The sequence below is a fragment of the Dromiciops gliroides genome, chromosome 4 (genome assembly GCF_019393635.1).
Source record: "Dromiciops gliroides isolate mDroGli1 chromosome 4, mDroGli1.pri, whole genome shotgun sequence".
Lineage (NCBI taxonomy): Eukaryota > Metazoa > Chordata > Mammalia > Microbiotheria > Microbiotheriidae > Dromiciops > Dromiciops gliroides.
The window spans coordinates 98,799,425-98,826,282 of NC_057864.1; the positions used below are offsets into that span (position 1 = coordinate 98,799,425).

The following is a 26,858-nucleotide window of genomic DNA, read 5'->3' on the forward strand; positions in this document are numbered from 1 at the left end:
ATGGGCTCAGGCATCTGGTCCCCAGAGGGTGGGGCCCTATTGGAGGGAGTTCAGAGGAGAGGGAACCTGCTTAAGGGAGGGGCTGACTCAGGAGAGAAGATGAAAGGAAGTAAGTCTGAACAAGTTGACAGGGTGATGACTAAGGGGCCTGTGTGTTGGGGGAGGGGGGTAAAGAATAGACATTTTTTTTCCCCAGGGCAATGAGGGTTAAGTGACTTTTCCAGGGTCACACAGCTAGTAAGTGTCAAGTGTCTGAGGCTGGATTTGAACTCAGGTCCTTCTGAATCCAGGGCTAGTGCTTTATCCACTGTGCCACCTTGCTGCCCCTATCTGCTTTGTTTTTAAAGGTGTGAATGAGAGAATTTGACCCAGGAAGGAGATGCTCTCTGGGTCAGGGCAAAGACAACCAGAGGGAAAGTCCCATTATTTAGCCTAAAAGAAGCTAATGGACACCTAATTATTTACAAATCCACAGAGGATGCTGCTCCCTACTGCATAAACTCAGAATTCCAGCTGAAAAGGCCTTCAGATAGATATCATCTAATCCAACCTGCCCTTGACTGAGGATCCCTCCGACAACATACTCCGAAGATGGTGCTCTCACCGAGGACCTTTGCAGACAGGGAGCTCATTACTTCTTTGGGTAGCCCATTCTAAGTTTTTCTTTAAATTGGGCTGAAATCTACCCCTCTGCAAATGCTGGCCAAGGATCCCGGCCCTTCCTTCCAGGGTCCTCCTTGGAAATGACAGCAGCAAGGGTTTATGTCAGATAGCAGCAGTGAGAACTTCCTGGCTGAGGGTGGTTGCCCAGAAATTGGACTGCAGGAGGAATATTGTCTCTTTGCCTGGAGGTCTTTTATATTAAAAGCCAAGAGGGAGCTTGGAGAGGGAATCTACCTTAGAGCTAGGAAGACCCGGGTTCAAGTCTTATCTCTGACATCCATTGGCTGTGTGTCTCAGGGAAAATTACTTGAATAAGTCTCAAGCAGCTCCCTAAGACTCTACCCTGCAGAACACACAGGGACTTACATTAGTATACCAATGAAATCATGGATTTGATCCAAAATGAAATAAAAATTATCATCTGTAGATTAGATTAGATGCAATCTTACCTAGAGAGGGAGATGGATAATAGGATCGTCAGAAATGCTTCTTAACCTAGAGATTCTATGCTATTAAGTGATTTATATTACCTGTCTCTCTAATTCATAGGCAGCTAAGTGGTGGTACAGTGGTTAGAGCTCCGAGTTTCCTGAGTTCAAATCCAGCCTTAGACACTTACTAGCTGTGTGACCTTGGGCAAGTCACTTTACCATGTTTGCCTCAGTTTCCCCCTAATGGGGTCACAAAGAGTCTAATACAACTGAACAACAAACAATTCCTTAATTCATTCATTTAATCCCCCCCAACTTTGGGGATGGAGATTTGGGGAAGCATGGGGATAAAAGGAAACCAAGAAGGGGAAGAGTTTGAAAGAAGCTCAGTCCCAGATGTCCCAGCTCCCAAGTTTTATCCCTGATCGATGAGGTCCTTGGAGGTTCCCTTCCCTTGTAAAAAGGAAACATCAGGATATAAGTTGTTTCCCTCATTATATTTTTATCAGCTTCTTGAGAGCTAGGATGATTTCCCTTTGACCTTTGCCTTGCTAGTGGTTAGAATAGTGCCTGGAACATGATCAATGATAAATAAATACATACTTAACAAATGCTTGCAGATCACATGATGAACATGGAAATATGTTTTGCATGACTTCACATGGGTATCAATTATATTGCTTCCATTCTTTTTTTTTTTTTTTTTTGGTGAGGCAATTGGGATTAATTGACTTGCCCAGGGTCACACAGCTAGTTAAGTGTTAAGTGTCTGAGACCGGATTTGAACTCAGGTCCTCTTGACTCCAGGGCTGGTGCTCTATCCACTGCACCACCTAGCTGCCCCATTGCTTGCATTCTTTTTTTTTTTTTGCGGGGCAATGGGGGTTAAGTGACTTGCCCAGGGTCACACAGCTAATAAGTGTTAAGTGTCTGAGGCCAGATTTGAACTCAGATACTCCTGACTCCAGGGCCGGTGTTCTATCCACTGCACCATCTAGCTGCCCCCATTGCTTGCATTCTTAATGGGTGGAGGAAGGGCTAGACAGAATTGGGAAACTGAAATAGATACATGCTTGCTGATCAGATGATTGATTGGAACTGGACAGAGCAAGGAATAGCACCCTAATTATTCTTCCTAGGGCTCCTGACCCTGTTGGACAGAAGCCAGAGCAGAGAGGTCAGCTGGCAAGGCCAGAAAAGGCTGGGAGCACCCTGCTGTGGGAGGGGACAGGCCAACACTACCTGGATTGCTGAAGAGATGGAGGACTGGGTGCTGGGAGGTGGAGGGGTGGAGGGAGAGGAAGGGGACAAGAAAGGAGTCTGGTGGGGGGATTGGGATTGGAGACAGGTACCTTGATGGTGGTTGTGCTTCTTTCCTCATATTTACACTCACACAGAAGGCAGTAAGCTTCCACATCATGGCCTGGAACTGGCATTGGCTCAACCACATGTAAGCAGTTACTGCAAGAAAAAGAAAGGAAAATAAATTAGGGGAAAGTAGAGATATTGATTAGCTGTGTGACCCTGGGCAAGTCACCTCACCCTTTTGGCCTCAGTTCCTCATCTATAAAATGAGCTGGAGAAGGAAATGGCAAACACCTCCAGTATCTTTGCCAGGAAACCTCAGATGGGATCATGGAGAGTCAGACCCCACTGAAACAATCAAACAACAAAGAGACAAGGAAAGGGAAAGGAAGTGATGGGAAGGCTTAAGGAGACCTGGAAAAGGAGTGAGACTGGGCAGGGAGAAGGGAAAGGGAACAAAATGGGAGGGATTAGAGTTGATCTATGTGGCCCCAGAGAGCAGAACTGGGAGCTGTGGGGGAAAGTTGGAAAGAGAAAAATTAAGTCTTGAAGTCAGGAGAAACAATTTGTATCAATTAAAATTGTCTGTCCCCAAATGGAGAGGATGGTAAGTTCCTGTCCTTGGAGGTCTTCAAGCAGAGGCTGGATGATTGTTTGTCAGGGATGATCACTTGTCATTATGTTAATAATAATAGCAGCATTTACATAGCACCTACTATGCGCAAGGTACCATGCTAAGCACTTTACAAATATTTCATTTGATCCTCACAACAACCCTGGGAGATAAATGCTATCTTTGTTCCCATTTTATAGTTGAGGAAACTGAGGCAAACAGATTGAGTGACTTGCCCACAATGACCTAGCTAAGAAGTATCTGAGGCAGAATTTGAACTCAGGTCTTCCTGACTCCGAACCCAGTGCTTGGTGCCCTATGGTCCCACCTAGCTATCTCTGAGCAGAGTTGGACCACATGGTATCTGTGGTTCCTTCCAGCTCTCTAATTCTGTGATTCTCTGAGTTAAATGTCCAGAGGAGACAGAGAAGACTGAGTGGTCATAGACTTGGGTCCTAGGGTTCGAGCTGGAGAGGATCTTGGAGGTCATCTAGTCCTACTTCCTCATTTCACAGCCAAGGGCTTCATATGTTGTAAACAGCACAGGTAGGATTTGAATCCAGGTCTTCTGACTTAGAATCTAGAAAAAGTTTTTGCTGCCTCTGTACCCTCAGAACTCAGATAACATGATATGTTCACCTCCAATGTGCCTTCCAATCTATTCTCTTGTTTTGAGGACTAGCCCTGTGATTTCACCAATTTAAAGAACTCCCCAGGAAGAAACTTATTCTACTAATGCAGATTGCCACCTGTATCTCTGTAGTCTTAGAGAGTTGGCTGGTGCATTGAGAAATTAAATGACTTGCCCAGGGTCACACAAGTATGTCTTAGAGACAGAATTTGAATTCAGGTCTTTCTGACTCCAAGGTTTGTTCTCTCTCTCTCTCTCTCTCTCTCTCTCTCTCTCTCTCTCTCTCTCTCTCTCTTTCTCTCTCTCTCTCTCTCTCTCTCTCACACACACACACACACACACACACAGAGGTAATAGGGGTTCAGTGACTTGCTTCAGGTCATATACCTAGTAAGTATCAAACTGGATTTGAACTCAGGTTCTTCCTGACTCCAGGCCCACCACTCTATCCACTGTGCCATCTAGCTGCTTTGTGATTTCAAGGTTGACCCTTTCCATTACATTACTTCTCATTTCATTTCCATAAAATGACAGATTGTGATAGGTCCATAGTACTCCTATACTAATGCCTCATCATGATATGGATCTGAGCCTGTATCCTCATTCATTCATTTATTCACCAGTTGGCAGACAATGTCAGCTGAGCACATGCTCTGAAGTTTCCATGAAGCTGGAAAGGCTCAGAATGGGAGCCCAGTGGTAGATCATGTGCCTTTTGTCCAAAGACCAGCCTAGCAGGGTCAGGAGATGCTTGTCACTAGGGTATCACAAGACTAGTTACCAATGGAGTGAGGTTTTTTTTTCCTCCAGCAACAACTCCAACAACTCACCTCTACTAAACCACAGAGGGGTTGAGATCTATACTGGTGAGGGGACATAGTCACAAGTCACATATCCATGGACCCTTAACAACACTACTGTAAGGAAGGTGAGGTACAGGTCACAGTCACTTTATAAAGAAGGAAACCTAGAAGGTAAAGACACATCTCCTGAGTCTGGGCTGGGACTAAAATCAAGCCCCCCTAAATCATTCATTCATTCTTTTATGTCTTTATGTTGAATGAGTGAATAATAATTATCATAATAATCCATATTTATATAGTGCTTTAAGTTTTATAAAACACTATGCACATTATTCCACTTGAGCATCAGAATAATTTTTTTTTTTTGGCGGAACAATGAGGGTTAAGTGACTTGCCCAGGGTCACACAGCTAGTAAGTGTCAAGTGTCTGAGGCTGGATTTGAACTCAGGTCCTCCTGAATCCAGGGCCGGTGCCTTATCCACTGCGCCACCTAACTGCCCCCCAGAATAATTATTATAAGTCCATCTCACAGATAAAGGTTATGTGAATTGCTCAGGTCATATTTGCATTAAATAGCTAAGATGGGATCAAAGTAATAAATAAATGAAGGACCTTCCACAGGCTTCCTTAGCTTCCCAGTTCACTGGTTTTCTCCCATACCATACCAGAGGAACTAAAGACTCTAGAGATCCCCAGACCCACTGCCACTATAAAACCTAACTTATAAACTAGAAACCCACTATATTAAACCTTTCCAAAATTCATGGGAAGGGTCATGCTCCTTTGCTGAGACTTTAGTGACCATCTTGAAGAAAATTGTGCCAGAAAAGTATGAATATGGTCAAATTAATTGCATTAATACTATGGCAGGATTAATAATATGATCAGAGTAGACAGTGCTTGCAAAGCATTCCTTTACTTCTGCTTCTTAAAATCCTTAGCTTCAAAGCTTAGCACGGTACCACCTCCTACAGGAAACCCTTCCTCATCCTCCAAGTCTCTTGCTCTCTCTTTTCTCAAATGGTCCTTATCTTTATAAATGTTGCAGATCTTATCTGTGTAAATGTTGCAAATCTACCTTTCACTTCCCAAACTAAACCATAGACAGGGACTGTTCTGTTTTGTATCCTTACCACATTAAACAAAGTGTCTTTTAATTCAGTAGGCATGGAATAGATGCTTGTCAAAATGAATTCAAAGGACTAGCCTAACTCAATTCATTTCAATTTAATTCAATAAGCATTTATTAACCACCTACTATGTGCCACTGGTAACTTTAGTGAGAGCAGCAGTTGAATCCTGAGGTCCCAAGATTACAAGAGCTTAAGTAGTGATACCCAACAGTGGCAGCATGGTGTAGTGGCAAGTATGCTGGACTTGATGGCAGAGGACCTGTGTTCAGATCCTGACTTTGCTACACCTGCAATGCATGATCTTGGTTTAGGTTTATGATCTCCTCCTTTACCTACTGATATGTAAAATCAGGTGGTTGGACTATATTGGTGGTGTCAAACTCAAATAGAAACTAGGGGCACCAAGCCAGACATAAGGATCCCTTTTGGGTGGCATATTCACTTAGAAAACTGCATATTAACATTATCTATGTTCTATTGTGTTTTTATTTATTTTGTTAACTATTTCCCAATTTGGGCATGAATTGGATAGAACACCAGGGTTAGAGCCAGGAGGTTTATCTTCATGAGTTCAAATCCGACCTCAAGACACTTACTAGTTGTGTGACCCTGGGCAAGTCTCTTCATCCTGTTTGCTCAGGTTCCTCATCTGTCAAATAAGCTGGAGAAGGAAATGGCAAACCACTCCAGTATTTTTGCCAAGAAAACCCCAAATGGGGTCACAAAGAGTCTAACACAACTGAAATTACTCAACCACAATGATAAAGTTCCAGTATGTTTCTGTGGGGCAGAGCCTTCTCCTTTTCCTTGCTCCCAGCCCTGGCAAGGTCTGAGAAGACACTAGAGGCACCCCTTGCCTTGTGATGAGATTGGCGGACTCCCAACAAGTTGGGAGAATGGGAACATCAGACACAGTGGAAATATGGAAGTCCTAGACCAGAGGTTCATCAAAGAGAGACTTTGTTACTTGGGAGAATGTGTGGCAAAGGGTGGAAGTGATGGTGGGGACCACTAATTGGGAGCCACATTTGGGCTCCTTTGTCTTTGGTCTTGAGGTATATTCTATCTCCTTGGGACCTTCCAAAAGAGATTGGTGATACCTATTTTGTGGAGTAGGAATCTCAGGTTAGAGAAACACAGAAAATGAACCATATCTTCAGACAGAGTGTGTAGTAAATAGACTTGTAGACAACAGGACCTGAGTTCAAATCTAATCTGTCACTTACTAGCTGTGTGACCCTGGGAAAGTCCTCCTTGGGCCTTAGTTTCCTTATCTGCAAAATGAGGGGATAGTCTAGGTGGTATAGTTGATAAACCATGGGATGACTTGGAACTGGGAAGACCTGGGTTCAAGCTGTACCTCAAACACTTGCTAGCTGTACAATTCTGGGCAATTCATTGGACCTCAGTAAAAGGAGGAGAGTGGACTCAAGGGTCCCTAAGAACCCTTCCAGCTCTTAGTCTATAAGGGTACTTGGGACTGGTTATGATGGTTAGACTTTAGACTTGGAAAGGACTATAGAGATTATTCTTTTTTTTCCTTTGGGGCAACAAGGGTTAAGTGACTTGCCCAGGGTCACACAGCTAGTAAGTGTCAAGTGTCTGAGGCTGGATTTGAATTCAGGTCCTCCTGAATCCAGGGCCGGTGCTTTATCTACTACGCCACCTAGCTGCCCCTATAGAGAATTCAGTACAACATTCCCTTCACCAGAGGAATCTGGGGCTCAGAGAGGTTAAGCAAATTGTCGGAGGGCTGAGATTTGAACCCAAGGTCTCCTATCTCCAAATTACAAAAAGGTTCACCTGTCTCCCAACCCATAATTTTCATTTGATTCAGTGGTACCATGAGAGTGATTTCCCAGGGAATAAATATGGAATCTGTATGGGGAAGCCAGAAAAAAAATAAGAATGAGACTTCAACACTTCAAAAGAATACTGATTTCACCAACGTAGACTGCAAGGCCTTCTTGCTTAGCCCTTCATGAGTTTGTATGACCAGAAATAAGTGTATCACCCAGCAGTACTCCATGTGATCGGTTTCTTCAGATATAGCAGGATCATGGTGCACTGGGGGCCATGAGTTTACCCAAAGCTATGGCAAGCTGGTAGAACCTGGCAAAGTTTGTGCCCCACCTATAAGACCTCCAAGAAGGCAGGGTTCCCTCCATAGCACAGTGAGACAAGGTGAAGAAGAAGCCTTTTGGAGACAATTTAAAGGTCTGAAATGGGTGGCATTAGAATTTGGAAAATATACATGATGACACATAAACCATATATTTTACAGGAATGTCATGAGAAAAGTGCTTTTAAAATCTGAATGTCCTTTATAAATAGGAGCTTTTTAGTCTAAAATCCTTTCCAGGTAAGGTCTGTGATTCTGTGAACCATTTGAAAGTGGCAGTTACCCCCTGTGAAGACTAGAGAGAAGGACATCTCCATTTCTGGTTTTTGTTTTTGTTCTTGTTTGGTTTTTGGAGAGATATTGGGATCAGGGCAGGTAATGGCAGAGGGCACTGGACTTGGCTGACTGAAAGGATTCAAATCCTGTTACTGGCTGTGTGACCCTGGGCAGGTCACTTAATCTCAGCAACCTAGCTATAAAATTAAGAGGGTGGCCCTGATGAACTCTAAGGTTTCATTCAGCTTAAAATATATGATTCTGTGATTCTTGTTTGAATGAAACCCTGGGGTCTTGTGTTTGGCTTGAGATGTGGACAATGTATTGAGCCTCCTCTAAGGAAGAGACATCTTTGTGATTTTTGAAAATTCAATACCCACTTGTCAAGGGCCTTCTTTTTACAGAGCTTGGTGCTAGGGGCTGGAGAAAATTCAGAAATTAAACAAGGTTGCAATCCCTGTCCACATAAAACTTATAGAGGCAGCCTGCCCTATTTGGTGTTAGAAAGACCTGAATTCAAATCCTGCTTCTGATACTTATTAGATGTGTGACCTTGAATAAGTCACTTAACCCCCTTTAATCTGCTTCCTTATCTGTAAAATGAAAAGGTTGGATTCTCTGACCTCTGAGGTTTTTTCACTGTCCCTCCAGGTCTTACAACCCTTTGATAGTTGTAGTTACTATCTATGAACACATGAGGGCAGAACACCTCCATGAAAGTGTGTGTGTGTGTGTGTGTGTGTGTGTGTGTGTGTGTGTGTGTGTGTGTGTGTGTGTGTGTGTGTGTGTGAGAGAGAGAGAGAGAGAGAGAGAGAGAGAGAGAGAGAGAGAGAGAGAGAGAGAGAGAGGGAGAGAGAGGGAGAGAGAGAGGGAGAGAGAGGGAGAGAGAGAGTTGAACTGAGACATCTCATTGGCTTCCTGACATAATTAGGTTTGAAATTAGAATTCTAGAAGAGCAGCATCTTTCTGAGCTACTCTATTGTTCTCCCAAAAATGCTGACATGCACATCCCAGGAGGCAAGGATGGGTGCTCTGCCTGGCGAAGGAGAGGCAGGGAGGGAGGAGGCGATGATACTCAATTAAAGAGAGGCAATCCCATGACCCTGCTCTCTTACTCTGAGGTCATGTGCTCAGCGTTCCCCTGTACTGGGCCTCCCTGAGGTCACAGCCGACCTCAAATCTTGTAATAGGATAAGCCTCGATCCAAGCCATGACCCAGACAATCAAGGGCTGTGATCAGTGATAAACAAGAGTTCCCATTTCTGGGAAGACCACTGTAAGTGGCCTTAGAGGCCAGCTACTGAGGAAGGTGAGGAAGCTGAGGATCTGAGAGCTTACGTCACTCACCTGAGGCATTTGAATGCAGGTGTTCTGACTCAGAGCCAAACACTCTTCCACTGTACTAAGCACTTTCCTCCTAGAAAAACTTTCAGGGTAGGTGGTTGGAGTGTTATTATCCCCATTTTACAGATGAGGAAACTGAGGCTGAGATGCTTCTTTGACTAAGCTAATGTGACCTTCTGGGGTAGCTACTAAGACTGGAATTCAGGTTCTCTCAAAGCGAGATGCATGGCCTCTTCTAAATATCACAATTTGAAAAAAGCACCTACTTCTAGGTCCTTTATCTTATCAGGCTGTGGAGGGGAATAGAAACAAGCAGGACTGACCCTTGTGTGTGTTCCCAGCAAGAAACCACAAGTCTTGGTTCCTGCCATCATGGGGAGGTGGGGCTCTTAACATCTGATCCAGCTTTCAGGGAAGGAAGGAGTGGTTGTGGTTTGGACCACTCTGGTGTGTGGCCAAGGTGCAGCCAGACACTTCATCCAATTTTCCATGGCTGCTGATAAAGCCACGGTCACAACAGCTCACTGGGGGCCTCCTCCCAAATCTTGCTTTGTGACTTTGACAGAATCTTCCTGGGATGGGCAGAAACTGTGATATGGGGGGGGAGGGATCTCAGACAGGGCATCAGGAGACCTGGATTCTAGTCCTGGCACTATCATTAATTTGTCAGGGAGCCTTGGGAAAAGCACAACCTCTCTGAGGTTCTGTGACACTATTCCAAGAGGCAGTATGGTCTAGCAGATGGATTATATGCTGTGCTTGGAGTCAGGAAGACTTGGATTGTTAGCTTATTGACCCTGGGTAAGTCACTAAATATCTCTGAGCCTCAGTTTCTTCATATGTAAAATGGGGAATAAAAATAACTCTAATACCTACTCATAGAGTTGCTGTGAAGTTCAAACATCATATATGTAAGTACCTTGTAAATCTTAAAATGCTTTGTAATTGCCAGTTGTTTTTTGCCCATATAGTCACAGAATACAAAGTTGGAAGGAGTATTCAACATCATTCCTTACAGACAAGAAAACTGAAGCCTAGAGAAATTAATAGACTTCCTCAAGGAGTGACAGAGTTAGGATTCAAACCCAGGACTTTTGACCCCTATTCTAGTGTTCTTTCTACTACATCAACCAGCCTTGCTGGATTGTGGGATTATAAAGATCAAAAGGAATAATGGAAATGAAAATGCTTTGAAAAACATACAAAGAATTATCCTATTTTCCTCCCTTCCCTTTTCCCTTATCTCAGAGAGTACTCCTCCAACTTTTCCAATCTCAGTCTACATGTAGCATCAAAAACTTAAATTTATTATCCTGCCCTTCTGCTAAATAGCAGTTAGGTGGCACAGTGGGTAAAGCACTAGGCCTGGAGTCAGGAAGATTAATTTTCCTGAGTTCGAATTTGACCTCAGACACTTTCTAGCTGTGTGATCATGGGCAAGTCACTTAACCCTGTTGGTCTCAGTTCCTCATCTGTAAAAATGAGCTGGAAAAGGAAATGGCAGACCACTCCAGTATCTTTGCCAAGAAAACTCCAAATAAAGCCATAGACATGACTGAAATGACTCAACAACAATGAAACTACCAAACAGTTCTTCATTTAGGAGACAGGGTACCCAGCCCCCATTTCTAATGGACCGAGTGACTCTATATATCTTACTTCCACAGTCCCTCCAGGAAACAGCCATGATTCCCAAGAAAAACATAATTTCAGATGCATCCACAGTTAGTCTTCAACACCAGATGTGGCAGGTGCATAAATGACAGAATTTTAGAATTACAACACACCTCAAAAGCTAAATAGCAATGTCCTCTAAGCCCCCCTGACAAGCAGTCACCTAGCCCCCATCTGTAGACTTGCGATTGGCACACTGATGACCTCCTGAGGAATCCCCAGTGTGGAATGATGGCTGAACTGGACAGTGACTTACCAGTCTTTCTGTGATACATTTTGGTTATAAATGTGTCCACTGATGTTCCGATATGGTGGGCAGATACATTTGCACCGGATGTCTTCAGAGCTCTGGAAGAGAAGAGGAAGTACAGGTTAGGTTAGGAGGCAGAGCACCTGGTTTGGAATTGTAGCAAAGCCCCCTGACTTGTGACTTCATAATCAATCAGTTGATTAACAGCCCTTCTTAAGTGTTTCCTATATCTCAAGTACTGTGCTAATCGCTTTACAATTATGTCATCATAACAACCCTGGCAGGTAGGTGTTATTATTTTCCTCATTTTACAGTTGAGGAAAATGGGGCAGACAGAGGTAAATAACTTGCTCAGGATCAGACAGCTAGAAAGTGCCTAAGGCTGGATTTGAACTCAGGAAAATGAGTCTTCCCAACTCCAGGCCAGGTACTCTAACCACTGTGCCACCTAGCTGCCACAAATGAAATACCACCTATTGGCAAGAATTTACATAGGAATGGAAAAGACAATGTGGACATATATAAGTATATACAGAATATAAAGGAATAAATACAAATACAAAATTAAATACAAAGTAGTTTGAAGAGAAGGGCATGTTGTAGTTTAGGGGATCAGAGAAAGGCTTCTCATAGCAGAGACCAGGATGCCTCTGTAGGCTTCACAAGGGCAAGGACTGTGTCTCATCGAATTTTTACTGCTTCTCCAACCCCCAGCACATTACTCTGTAGACTGTGCCCTTGACAAGCATCTGTTGAACTGATGAGCACCACGGATATGTTCATTTATTCCAGAGTTGGGGCTCAACCCTTCCCTCCCTCAACCCAAACACAGGATCGGAGAAGTAATACACCATTTAAAAATTTACCATTCTCTCTGTCTCTGTCTCTGTCTCTCTGGGGGGGGGGGGCGCGGCAGAACAATTTCCCCCATTTTTCAATATGAGGAAACTGAGGCTCCGAGAAACTGAAGTCAGTGGGAGCTGGGACTGAAATTCAAGTCTCCTGACTCCGAGAGCGATGGACCACAAGACCTTGCCTAGAAGCTTTTGAATCCCTAGAATACAGCGGGACTTACAGCTGCTTTTGGTGAGGGGCAAGCGGGTTAGGGTCTGGGCATCGCTGTGTAAACCAGTAAACCCAAAGAACACACTCTCCTCAGCCCATCTTCCTCACCTTGCCGGCCTGGGCTGGGGGGATGGCCAAACACCAAGCCAACGCCACCAGAGGTAAGAGCTTCATGCTTATCAAGACTCGCTGGGTCAGCATGACCAATCTCCTGGAAAAGAGAAAAGGAGTTGGGGAAGGGGCGGGGGGAAGCGTGAAACCAACATTCAAATATTTCCCCAAGTCCCCAAAGCCTGAGCGACTGCACCCTGCTCAGCTTGACTAGGAAGCAGGATGCCTGGGTTCTTCTTCTCCCTTCTCCTCTTAGGTAAGTGACCTCCTTCTGGGTTTCAGGTACCCGGAACGTCAAAATGTGAGAGAATAATCCCGGGGGCCCCCTAGGTCGGGAGTAAGGTTGAAATCCTGTCTGGATGGTGCTCCGAGTTCCTCGGACAGCGCGGCATGCAGACAAATCCAGGCTGATATTCCGCGGCCCGGACCCTTTGGTGCATCGAGGGCTGTCTGACCCCCCCCCCACGCCCCCACCTCCCCGGGCGCTCCCAGCTCTAGAGCCTGCATCCCTGTGCATCCCTCTCCGCATCCCGGTCCCTACTCCCCATCCCAAGCTGCTCCAGCCTCTCCTCCCCTGCGCAGGCCCAGAGCCCTAGCATCCCTCTCCAGCCCCTTCTGGGGTCAAGGCCAGAAGTCCAGAGCCCACCACGCGTGGCAAAGAGGGACCGAAGCCGCCTGCACCCCACCCCCAAGCCCCGGGGCCCCGAGCCCCCGCGCCCCTCCCCCAGCAGTCCTGCAGCGAACCTCCGAACCTCTCAACATCAGCACCGGGCCTTGTACGGCCCCGCCCCGTTCCAGCTTCTATTGGCTCTCAGAGGTGCCTCTCTCCCCAACTCAGGCTGTCTCCACGGCAACAAGGACCCGCCTTCTTCTAGGGGGTTGTAGGGTGCTGGCAGGGATCGGAGGGCATTTCTTAACCTCAACTGGGCAAGAAAAGGGAGCGTCGCTGAACGAAGGGCAGAAAAATGGAAGTGCAGAGTGGGAAACTTCTATAAAACGTACATAGATTTAGAAGTAGAAGGTGTCTTGGGGCATCTTGACTACCTGAGACACGGTTCTGCTCTGCAACCTCTCACCAGGCGGTCATCCTGGTATAGTGGAAAGAGTGCTGGATTTCTGATCTTTCATACCATCCGTGTGGCCTTAGGCAAATCAAAACCTCCATGGGTTTCGGGGTCCTCGTCTGAAAAATGAGGGGTTTGGATAAAATGTTTTAAGTTCTCTTCCAGCATTTGATAGAGCTCGGACCCTATGATCCAGACTGCTCACTCCCATCAACAGAGAGATCTCTCTCTATTATTTTTGCCTTGTTTTGACGATAAGGAAGCTCTTCGTTTATACTGATCTTAAATCTACCTCTGCAATTTCCATTCACTGGCCCTACGTTTTCTAGGTCAACGCAGAATAATGCCGATCCCTCTTCGAAGTGTTGTTGTTTAGTCGTGTTTGATTCTTTTCAAACCCATTTGGGGTTTTCTTGGCAAAAATACTGGAGTGGTTAGCCATTTCCTTCTCCAGCTCATTTTACAGATGAGGAAACTGAGGCAAACGGGGTTAAGTGACATGCTCAGGGTCACATAGATTGTAAAGTGTCTGAGACGGAATTTGAATGAAAAAAGATGAGTCTTTTTGACTTCCAACTGCCCCTCTTCCAAGCGACAGCCTATCAAATACTTGAGAAGCAGTATAATGTCTCAATTTTTTTTTCCTCCTGCAGGGAAGCAACACTGTGCAAGAGATAGAGCCCTGAACTTGGATTTAGAGGACAAGGGATTGAACCTTGGCTTTGTTGATTACTATTTGTGTAAACTTGAGAAAATAATCTGACCACTTTAGGCTTCAGTTTTCTCATCTGTAAAGTGGACTAGTTGACCTTTAAGGTCCCCTTTGGGTTCTAAATCTATAAACCCATGGTTCTGGATTCAAGTCTTTGTCCACACCCTTTCATGCATCTAGAATCACCTTCATTGCTTTCTCTCCTAAGTTCTGCCAGTTGACATTCTACCCAACCTTCAAAGTCTAGCTCAATTTTGGCCTCTTCTAGGAATCTTTCCTGACTCCCAGACCATAAATTAGTTCTATCTTTGGCTATTTGCTTCTCTTATTCAAGAAATGGGGGGGGGGGCAGCTAGGTGGTGCAGTGGATTCAGGAGGACCTGAGTTCAAATCCAGCCTTGACACTTACTAGCTGTGTGACCCTGGGCAAGTCACTTAACCCTTGTTGCCCTGCAAAAAAAAAAAATTCTGGGGAGGCTAGGCAGTGAAGTGGATAGAGTGGCAGCCTAGAGTCAGGAAGACTCATCTTCCTGAGTTCAAATCTGGCCTCAGATACTTAATAGCTGAGTGACCCTGGGCAAGTTACTTCACCCTGTTTGCTTCAGTTTTCTCATCTGTCAAATGAGCTGGAGAGGGAAATGTCGAGGCATTCCAGTATCTATCTCTGCCAAGTAAACCTCAAATGGGGTCATGAAGAGTCAGACACAACTCAAAGACTGAACAACAAATCCAATAATTCTGTTTAACAGACATTTATTAACCATCCATTATTTGCAAATCTCTCTGTTGTGTATTAGGGAGGAGAGATATGAGACAATAGAAGGAGGAGAATGGACAGATCTTGTGAAGTTTTTTTTTGAGAATGGGGGAGATGTGTGTGCTTGTAGTTAGTAGGAAGCAACCAGTAAACAGGAAGAGGGTGAAGATTACTGAGAGAGTGGGGATGATAGAGAACAATAATTTACTGGAGAAGGTTTAATGGACAAGTCCCTTAGCTAAGCCTTAGTATTTTCATCTGTAAAATAAGGGAAATGGACTAGTTGGTCTCTGAGGTCCCCTTTAGCTCTGGATCTATGGCCCTGAAACATCTGGTCCATTTACTGTAGTAAAGAATTCTCCCTCTACCCATCATTGTATGAGGTATCTTTTCCCATTCTTTTCTATTTTTAAAAATGATGTGATCTTTTTTATTTAGGCTAAAAATTTATTTGATGTTTGTTTTTGTATATGGTGTAAGTATTGGTCTAAACCTAATTTCTGTCAAAACCCTTTCCGATTCTTCCAGCCACTTTTGTCAAATAAAGAGTCCTTACCTCCAGTAGGTGGTGTCCTTGCATTTAAAAAAAGAGGCTACTGTCATTGTCACACCAACCTCCTCATTCTGCAGATTAAATACAGAGAGAATGACTTGTTCAGGGTCTTTAGACGATAAGTATCCGAGTTGGGATTTAAAGCCAGCTCCTGCTCACTTAAGATCTAGAAGGCTTTCCACATTGCCTTTAGGGTTTGAGGAGGCTTGAAGCTAACTCTTTTGGTAGGCAGTGTTACCTGACCTCTCTCTGCCTCATCTTCCACTCTACTCCCATCTGAGTCCAATTTAGAGGTACATTGGTGCTATTCAAAAACAAGGGGCCAGCTGATGAACTTTTTAAAAGTGACATGCATCCTTTAACTTAAAAAAATACTTATCAAGAACCTAGGTGGTACATACCACCTAGTCCTTGCTTCTAAATTAGTTTGTGATTCAGCAAAATGTAAACTTTTAGAGGGTAAGAACTGTTGTCTGATTTTGCTTTCAATATCTACTTCCTCTGTTGTTTTGTTGTTTTTGTTTTTGGTCCAAACCTGTAATTTCATTGTTGTAGGGAACTTTTCTGCAGTAATTCACTCCACTGGTGCATTGCTCATCACTGCCCATAGAATCAGAGAATTGCCTGCATCTCTGAGACATAAGGGGATATGTCCATTGTCACACAGCTGGTATTCAACAGAGGCAGGATGTGAAACTGACTCCAAGGCCATTTCTTTATCTACTACATCTGGATACCTTGCACACAGCAGGTACCTGATAAATGTTTGTTGAATTAGATTCCAAACCTGAAGACCAAGGCTAGTGGTCAGCTTTACTGCCTTTTTTTTGTGAGGCAATTGGCTTAAGTGACTTACCCAGGGTCACACAGCTAGTGAGTGTCAAATGTCTGAGGTCAAATTTGAACTCAGGTCCTTCTGACTCCAGAGCTTGTGCTCTATCTACTGTGCCACCTAGCTGCCCCCTGCTTTACTGCTTTTGAGTTGTCTGTACCAAGGAAATCAATTGGCATGTTGGAGCACAGGGCTCAAACCTATAACCTCACATCCTTTGCAGATTTTTAGGGCACAGACATCAGAGTATTAAGTCTGCCCTTAACCCCAGAATGAGTTGAAACCAGGTGCTAGATGAGACACTTCCTGTTGAATTCCTCCCCTAGAACTTCGATAATTAATAGCTGATTCAAATCACTAAAAATAAGAGAAATATGAGTTAGAACAATCCCGAGGTTTTACCAAATACCCAGTAAATTGGCAAATATGAAAAAGATGAAAATAGTCCCTTATTCATGCTATTCAGAAGAGGCTAGCTGATAGAGGGGTTGCAGAATGGTACACTAGTGCATTGTTGGTGGAGATGTGAATTAGTATAATCTTTCTGGAAAGTAATTTGGGATTGTGCAAATCACGTGGCTAAAATATCCATACCCTTTGGTCTAGAGATTCCACTCCTAGGCATATTCTCCAAGGAATTAATTGACAAAAAGAAAGACTCCAACATTTTTAGCAGTACATTTTGTGGGAGCAAGGAAATAGAAACAAAGTGGATACTCTGATTAGAGAATGACTAAACAAATTGTGGTATGTTAATGTAATGGAATATTACTGTGTTGTAAGAAATGATGAACAAAATGAATATGGAGAAGCATTAAAGGACTTACCTGAATGGATACAAAGTGAGTAAGCAGACCCAGGTATCAACATACACAATAACTACAACATAAATGGAAAGAACAAGCACCACAAAACAATTGAAAATAAATGCCATAAAATTATTTTAAAATATGCTTGACCCCAAAGAAGAAATATGAGAAGATAGCTCCCTTTACTCCATAGGTGGAGGTCCATTGGTGTGGAGCATTGGGTATGTTCAATTTTTTTCTCCACTGTATTAATCAGTTTTTCTGAATTTTTTTCTCTTCTTTCATTTACAAAATTCTTAGTTGTAAGACATGGTTCTCTGAGGGGGGGTAGTGGCAAGATACAGGGGAAAGTCTAGGTGATATAAAAACAAAAAATATAAATAAAAACCTATATTTGAAAATATGTGGGGAGTGAGGTGGCACAGGGTATAGAGGACTGGACTTGGAGTCAGGAAGACTCATCTTCCTGAGTTCAAATCTTGGCCTCAGACATTTAATTGAGCAAATATTTGAAAATATAAATTTAAAAAATTAATACACTGAACCTCAAATTCATTATCTTTCCCTATCAAAGAAGCACCATTTTTCCAACTTCCCTCTAACGGATTCTTCAGGTTAAAATTTTTAGAGATTTCTTTGTTTCTTCTTTGACTACCCCATCCTCTCTTCCCAACTTCTAGGTCAGTTCCAAGTGCTCAGGCAAACTCCATCCTTAAAGATTCGGCAGAACCATTTTTTTCATATTCCTCAACCAAAATTTGAATTCTTATAGCATGCCCTTTCCAGATTGTTTCTGCTGTTTCTAGTCTTTCCCTATCTTCTCTGACAAGGTCTTATCTTGTTTCTCCATGACTCAAGAGTATCCAACTTCTCTGTTCTCTATTGCTTTGTGTTGTCGCTCCTCAACACAGAGAACCATATGTGGTCAGATATGGGAGAGACCTTAGGAGTCTAGTTTCATTTCTTCATTTTCTAGATAAAAGCTGAAGGCCCAGAGAGGAATAATTTAGCCAGGTTATCCAAGGTCACAGCAATCTCTTCAGCATCCTGTCCCACTCCACTATGGATCTCTTCTTTTATTAACTTCCGACTTGCTCATTTATGTCTTCATGAATTTGCACATGCTGTTCTTCTAGAGTATCATTCTCGCCCTATTCCCTATAAATTCTGAAGGAACCAGACCTATATGTACAAAAATATTTATAGCAGCTCTTTTAATGGCAGCAAAGGACTTGAAACTGAGGAGGTTCCCATCAACTAGGGAGTGTCAGAACAAGTTATGGAACATAATTATGATAGAATTCTATTGTGCTGTAAGAAATGATGGTGATGGTTTCAGAGAAACTTGGGAAGACTTGTCCATGCTGATGTAAAGTAAAGTAAGCAGAACCTGGAGAACATTTTTTTCTGGGCAGGGCAATGAGGGTTAAGTGACTTGCCCACTGGCACACAGTTAGTAAGTGTCAAGTGTCTGAGGTCGGATTTGAACTCAGGTCCTCCTGAATCTAGAGCAGGTGCTTTATCCACTGCACCACCTAGTTGCCCCATGGAGAACAATTTATATAATAACAACAATACTGTAAACACAAACAGCTTTGAAAGACTTAGGAACTCTGATCAATACAATGATCAACCCTAATTCCAGAGGACTCATGATAAAACATGCTGCCAACATCCAGGCAGTGAAATGATGAACTCAGTGTGGAGATTAAAGCTTAGGGTTTGGTTTGGTTTCATTTTTGATATGGACAATGGTTTTGCTCAGCTATACATATTCATATACATACATATTTTGTTGTTGTTCAGTCATGTCCAACTCTTCATGATTCCATTTGGGGTTTTCTTGGCAAAGATACTGGAGTGGCTTGCCATTTTCTTCTCTAGTTCATTTTACAGATGAGGAAACTGAGGTTAACAGGATTAAGTGACTTGCCGAGGGTGACACAGCAAGGAAGTGTGTGAAATTAGATTTGAACTCAGGAAGATGCTGCTCCTACTATCTAGACCAAAGGAGTTAACTATACCTTGCATATTCAAAGTTGTCAAGGGAAGCATTAAAGATTCTTTCTTTATTGTATGCCATTGCACAAATGTGACACCTAATATATACTATAATAATAGTTCTTATTGTGAGATGCATGAACTTATTTATAAAAGCACTTTGATAACTATGTTTCATTAAAATCAGTTTCAAAGCTTTGTGATACTATGTATTTGATTTTATGCATTTAAAAACATTATTTGGGGGGCAGCTAGGTGGCGCAGTGGATAAAGCACCAGTCCTGGATTCAGGAGGACCTGAGTTCAAATTTGACCTCAGACACTTGACACTCACTAACTGTGTGATCCTGGGCAAGTCAGTTAACCCTCATTGCCCTGCAAGAACCAAACCAAACCAAAAAATAACCATTATTTGAAGAAGAGGTCCATGGGCTTCAACAGATGGCCAAAGGCATCCATGACATAAAAAGGATAAGAACCCTTGCCCTAGCCCTGTTTCCCAATGTATAATTCTCTCCCAATTTCAAATGAACATAACAATATTGAATTAGAGGATTGCTTCATTTAGTTACTTCAAGGATCTATGGTTTTATTGGTGTGTATTGTCCTTTTGCAGATATCAATCACTGTCCCCTTCATGCCTTAGTAGACTGTCTTCATGAGTTGATGTAGCTAAAAACCAAAGGTCGAGTGATGGCCAGCCATCTGTTGATGAGTCTCTCTAAACTTAGCTAGACAGGTCCTTAGAGAATAGACACAGTCTAGTGCCAGCCCATAGTTGATGCCTTAGTACCTGCCAGAGTTTGTATTCTGTTGGCATTGCCTTTGTGCACCCAAGGTCACTTTCACAATGGGATCAGACAGAATAGGACTTCAATTAAGGATTTTATTTCATATTTTTTGTAGAAGAGTAACCCATGATCTGATGCCAAAGGTCTGGACCCCACAGAGAATAGTTTATTACTTGAAAGCTGATCATTATGGCTTATTACACCCCCACCCCCAACCCCCACAGTCACTCAGTGTCTTCCCTGGGAACAGTAGAATTTGGTTTGTTTCTAGCTCTTGTTGTATCCTCAGCTCACTTATAAACAACAAAAAGCCCCCCTCCCCTTGAAAAGCACAGAACAAAACAGTTTATCACATACCACAAAGAATAAGGAAAGGTCTTATATGTTTGAACCTATATACAGTCCAGAAACCTTTTCCCTTCATCCAGGGAATCTTTCCAGACTTATAGCACCATGCTAGGAGTTGAGGCTTAGCCTCTCAACACTGTTCAAAAGAAAATGAGCTTCTTCCTTCCACATCTACACCGTAAACATGATTCAGAATCAGAGAATGGCAAAGATCAAGTTTGTTCCTCTGCATTGTGGTTCTGCATCTCGGTGCTGTTCAGTTCTCGTCCCTCCTTGGAGCCAGTTCCTGTCTTTGAGTACAAGGTTGTGGTACAGCTCTCTCTTCTCCTTTTGGAATTCTGTCACTCTCGGGTTATTTCCAGATCTGCCCACTGTCTCCATCTCTCTGGCCAGAGTGCAGCTTTGCATCTGCTGGTCTCTTAGTCTGGTCAAAACTTGGAGGTTCTGCTAAAATTGCACTATCCCTGCCTACAAAGCTCTCATTTGCTACTGGGGCTTCCTAGAAAATGTTATAATTATTTTAGAATAAGACTTTTCATTAAAGTTCCCCACACAAGTATATGTATGGAGTCTTCAAGGAGGTCTAGCTCCTCTGGTATAAGGGCTGCTCATCCACCTTTGGTGTCTACCTGTTACTCAACTCTCACCTGTGGCTCAGCTATAGCATGTACAGCAGCCACACCCTGGTAAAACCATCTTGTCAGACGGGATAAACCAGGTTGAGGATAACTGATGGGCCTCAAACCTGAAGTCAGTGAGTTAAAGGGGTGTCTACTTCAAGCATGTGAAGACATCTCCCTGCAGAATGGGTGGTTGAGAACAATTTGTTCCAATAGCCATTAAGGTGGCTAAAGTAGACACTGGGGCATGCTTAGAGCTTAGTTTGATTTTGAAGACACCACCTTCACCCATTGCATCCTGGACCATCACCAGTCATCCTGACTTTTATCTTACCACTGGACTCTCATAACTTCAGAAGAGAGAGTGAGGTTGATCACTTTGTGCAACTCTGCCTCACTTAAATCCAATTCATGTGCAAGACATCACCCCATGATGTCATTGGACCTTTCAGAAAAGGAAGGAAAAAATAGTAAAATAGTAAAATCTTTTTGCTATACAGTGATACTCTATATCCCTCTCCTCCTATCACCTTTCCTTTTATTTATTCTGTTTCTTTGGAATAAAGTACACCCTTCTAAAATGTATTTTTTTTATCATGAGTCCTTTGGAATTGTCTTGGATCATTGTATTACTGAGAATAGCTAAGTCATTCACAGTTGTTCATTATGTAATATTGCTGTTACTATGTACAATAGTCTTTTGGTTCTGCTTATTTCACTCTGTACCAGTTTAAGTCTTTCCAGGTTTTTCTGAAATCATCCTGCTTGTCATTTATTATAGGGCAATAACATTCCATTACAATCATATGCCATAACTTATTCAGCCATTCCCCAATTGATGGATAGTCCCTCAATTTCCAATTCTTGGCTACTAAAAAAAGAGCTGCTATAATTATTTTTGTACAAATAGGTCTTTTACCCTTTTTGGGGGTCTCTTTGGGATATAGACTTAGCAGTGGTATTGCTGGATCAAAGGGTATGCAGTTTTATAGTCTTTTGGGCATAGTTCCTAACCGCTCTCCAGAATGATTGGATTGGGTCACAACTCCACCAATAGTATATTAGTACCCCAGTTTTCCCACATTTCCTCCAATATTTATCGTTTTCCTTTTCTGTCATATTAGCCAATCTGATAGGCATGAAGTAGTTCTCAGTCTTTTTGTAAACTTGCATTCCTTTACTCATTAGTGATTTAGAGTATTTTTTCATATCATTATAGATAGCTTTGATTTCTTTGTCTGAAAACTACCTGTTCATATACTTTGACCATTTGTCATTTAGGGGAATGACTCATATTCTTACAAATTTGACTCAGTTCTCCTTGTGGTTGTTGTTTGTTCTTCATTTTGAAGAGGACCATGACATTGGGGAGATGAAGTCATGACTTGCAGTGAATTGGATTTAAGTGAGGGAGGACTGTGCAAAGTCATTAGCCTCATTCTCTCCTCTGGATCTGGGTCCAGTGGCAAGATATACATTAGGATGACTGGAGATGGCTCCTGATGTTCAAGGCAATTGGGGTTAAGTGACTTGCCCAGGATCACACAGGTAGTAAGTGTCAAAAGTCTGAAGTTGAATTTGAACTCAGGTCTTCCTGACTCCAGGGCCAGTGTTCTATCCACTGCACCACCTAGTTGCCTTACTCAGTTTTTCACATCTTTGAGAAATTGGCCTTTTATCAGAGATACTTGCTGTAAAATTTCTTCCCTAGTTTTCCATTTTCTTTATAATTTGTTTGCATTGGTTTTGTTTGTGCAAAAACTTTTTAATTATCATAATCAAAAGTTCCATTTTATGTTTTGTAATGTTCTCTGTTTCTTGTTTTGAACTCTTCCCTTCTCCATACATCTGACAGGTAAACTGAATGAAATGATTTCTAAGGTTCTTTATAACTCTACATTTTAAGATTCTTAAAATCAACTTAGAGTCTTTTCCATAGCCAAAAATATTTCTCTAGATGCCTTTTCCTCTTTGAGGGAATAGTGTGAGAGATGGGCTCTGCTAGCATAGCCTTTGAAGCATCACAGTGTGACATTGGCAGAATTCTTCTTAAAGGTTATCTACCTAAGAAGACGATGATAAAATTTTAAATGGGTCATTTTCAATTTAGGGAAAAGCTACAAACGTATTCATTTTTTTTTTGTTTTTTACATTGCATTTATTTATAAAAAATAAAATATATGCATAAAACACACACACACAAAGTCAGTGCTAGTCAAGCTGTCTTTGAAAACTTTATTATTTGGGACCCAGAGAGGGTATTGAGACATTGCCCCATTGATGACTAAAATTCTTCTAGAGAAAGAGGTAAGCAAAGACAGAACACTGTGAAGGAGGAGGAAGAGGAGGAGGAGGAGGAGGAGGAGGAGGAGGAGGAGGAGGAGAGAGGAGGAGGAGGAGAGAAGAAGAAGAAGAAGAAGAAGAAGAAGAAGAAGAAGAAGAAGAATTTCCTTTATCTCACTAAAGGGTAGCTATGTGGCACAGTGCATAGAGTGCAAACCTGGAGTCAGCAAGACTCATCTTTCTGAGTTCAAATCTGACCTCAGACACTATGTTACCCAGGACAAGTCACTTGAACATGTTTGCCTCAGTTTCTTCATCTGTAAAATAAACTAGAGAAGGAAATGACCAACCAATCCCTGCCAAGAGAACTCCAGACGGGGTCATGAAGAGTCAGACGTGATTGAAAACGACCGAACAACAACATTGCTGACTAAAAATGGAATGGCCTACTCTTAGAGACAGAGGGTTCTCCTTCACTGGAAATCTTTTTTTTCTCCATTAGATGTCTTCAAGCTAAGGCACTATGACCTATTTTCAGAATTTTTTTTTTGCAGGGCAGTGAGGGTTAAGTGACTTGCCCAGGGTCACACAGCTAGTAAGTGTCAAGTGTCTGATGCTGGATTTGAACTCAAGTCCTCCTGAATCCAGGGCTGATGCTTTATACACTGTGCCACCCAACTGCCCCCAACCTATTTTCATATATGTTTTAGAGGCATCATTGTCCAGTTTATTTGGATCAAGTGACCTCTGAGATACCTCCCAACTCTGAAATCCTGTCAATAAAATAGAAAAGACAAGATTAGCACAGAACAGAATAGACTGCAAAATTGAATAGAATAGTGGTTTCTTAGGATGGCAGTCACACCAGCAATCTGAACAGAATAATAGAATCTCTTCCCTGGAAGGGAGCTGAAGTCTGCCTCTCTCTAACTTCCCCTCATTGATCCCAGCTGTGTCCTCTGAGGCCAAACAAAACAGGTTCTAAATCTTTCTTCTGCATGTCAGCCCTTCAAATACTTGAAGACAGCTATCATTACCCCCTCTAAGATTTCTCTAGCCTAAACATCCTTTGTTCTTTCAACTGATTCCTCTATGGCATGAACTGTGTTCCCGTCATCATCCTGGTTGCCCTCTTCGGGACAAATTCCAGTTTGTCAGTGCCTTTTCTAAATTCTGCTGTCCTCGGATGCAGATATGGTCTGACTTGGCAAGAAGACCTTGGAATTACTACTGTCTCACTTGGAACACTACAGTTCTATTAATGCAGCCCAACATTTCATTCATTTTTCTTTCTTTTTTTTGTTGCGTTATTTTTGATGAACATTGAACTTATAGTCCACTAAAATGCTTAATTCTTTTTCACATGAACTTTTAGTCTAGTCATTCCTCTCTTCTCCTTTAATTACAGTGCTAATTTTTTTCAACTCAAGTGTAAGACCCTACATTTAAAATTGATTCTTATAGTTTCAGTCCATTGTTCTAACCTGTGAAGTTATTTTCAGATCCTTATTCTATTAACCTGCTAGTTATTGTTTCTAGCTTCATAGATTTTATAATTTTGATAAGCATGCCATCAACACTTTTATCCAAGCCACTGATAGCAAATGTTGAACAAAAGAGAACCGAGGCCAGAGCCTAATGGCGTTTCACAGTAGACATCCTTACAGGTTGAACACAATCCATTAGATGTCATTCTTTGGGTCCAGTTGGTCAATCAGGTCTCAATCTACTTAACTGCTGTCTCCTCCAGCCCATATCTTCTCCATCTTATCTACAAAGATATCGCAAGAGAATTTGTCAAATGTTTTGGGGAAAGCATTCGATTTCTATCAGATTCCCCTGATATATATATGTATATGTATGTATGTATGTATATATGTATATACACACACATATATACACATACATATATATCTCCACACACATATATACACACATGCATATATATCTCCACACAATACATATATATTCCCCTGATATATATTAACTTTATAAATATATATATAAAGTTATAGTTAGTAGCCATATATATGTGTATATATATATATATATATACATATGACTGGTAATATGTGTGTGTATATGGCTAGTAACTGTCAAAAATGGAAATAAATCTATCTAGGCTCATTATCACCATTTTCCTTCTAAATCTTCTAGCACAGAAGCCATTTTTGATATTACAATAAACATTTTAAAATCTATTTTTTGATATTACAATAAACATTCTTTTTGTCTCACAATTTCATCATTTTGTTTCCTCAAAATTTTCTCTTGGATGCTATCATCCCATCGGGTTGATTTCTTTCTTTCTAGTTTATCAATTTAGTCTGTGATATCCTTGACATTTACCAAGATATGGTCCAGCTCTGAGATCCATTTCAAAGGGATCTTAGGGACCATCTGGTTGGAGGGTTCTTAAACCATTTTTCTGTCACAGAACCCTTTGGTGATATGGTAAAGCCTATGAACTCAGAATAACGTTTTGAGTATATAAAATAAAATACCTAGGATTAGAAAAGAAACCAATTATACTGAAATTCAGTCATCAAAATAGTAGATAAGTTCAGAGACCCTGGGTTAAGAACCCTTGTAAGCACCTCATTTTACAGATAAGACAACTGAGGCCTAAAGAAAGTTGGGAGTGGAACATGATTTGGCTGATGTGAGGGAGTCGTTTGATGTTGTTAGCACCACCGTGCTTCTCCTCATTCATGCTGGGAACCTTATGGTCACCTTTTTCTTTTGCTTCTGCCCCAATATACAATCACTTACCAAGGTGTCCATGACATCTGTCATACCCCTCCACTCCCCTTCATTTCTGTCATTCCCCTAGTTCAGGTCTTTATCACTGCTAAGGTGGATCAAAGCCTGGTTTCTGGTCTCTCTCCTCTCCAACCCATTTTCCATGTAGCCTCAAAATAATCTTCTGTATAGAAGTCTGAAAACCACGCCCCTACTCAGAGTTCTTCTTGCATCTATTGCCCAAATAGAAACCCAGCCTGGCATTGACCTACTTTCTCAGTCTCTTTTCACATCCCTCTTCTTCACACACTATGTTCCAGGCAAACTGGACCACGAGCTATTTTCTCCAAAGCTGAGCTGCCTCTATAGGTTCAGGCAACCTTTCCTCCTTTCCTTCCCTCCTTGCAATATCTTTCTACTTCATCTCAACCTCAAGGCTCAGCTCAGGGATCCTTTTCTTTTCTTTGTATCCCTGGTGCCTAGCGTATTGTAGGTGATCAATAAAAGCTTGTTGAAAGCATTCTTTCAAAGCATTCTCTCTCTCTCCTTCCTTCTCTTCTCTTCTCTTCTCTTCTCTTCTCTTCTCTTCTCTTCTCTTCTCTTCTCTTCTCTTCTCTTCTCTTCTCTTCTCTTCTCTTCTCTTCTCTTCTCTTCTCTTCTCTTCTCTTCTCTTCTCTCCTCTCCTCTCCTCTCCTCTCCTCTCCTCTCCTCTCCTCTCCTCTCCTCTCCTCTCCTCTCCTCTCCTCTCCTCTCCTCTCCTCTCCTCTCCTCTCCTCTCCTCTCCTCTCCTCTCCTCTCCTCTCCTCTCCTCTCCTCTGTGTCTCTTTTGTATCACTCTGTCTCTGTTTCTCTCCTCAAATTCTCCTAGAACATTTTGTCTGGTTCACACCCTCCATGGAATTATATTAACTTGTGTGTGTGTCA

The 26,858-nt window shown here is 42.3% G+C and overlaps 1 protein-coding gene across 2 annotated transcripts in view; it reads right to left on the reverse strand.

Annotated features, from left to right (window-relative positions):
- The window catches only part of TMEM9 (transmembrane protein 9), a 32,220-nt gene extending 18,968 nt beyond the window's left edge, over window positions 1-13,252 (reverse strand). The window contains exons 1-4 of one of the 2 annotated variants that reach the window (XM_043964203.1): window positions 13,167-13,252; window positions 12,420-12,522; window positions 11,253-11,344; window positions 2,447-2,555 (exon numbers count right to left, since the gene is read on the reverse strand). In XM_043964203.1, the coding sequence (XP_043820138.1) occupies window positions 2,447-2,555; window positions 11,253-11,344; window positions 12,420-12,512 (294 nt within the window). In that variant the 5' untranslated portion in view covers window positions 12,513-12,522; window positions 13,167-13,252. The remainder of the gene's footprint in view (window positions 1-2,446; window positions 2,556-11,252; window positions 11,345-12,419; window positions 12,523-13,166) is intronic. The other variant, XM_043964204.1, reaches the window with a different exon arrangement.
- Window positions 13,253-26,858: the final 13,606 nt, after the last annotated feature.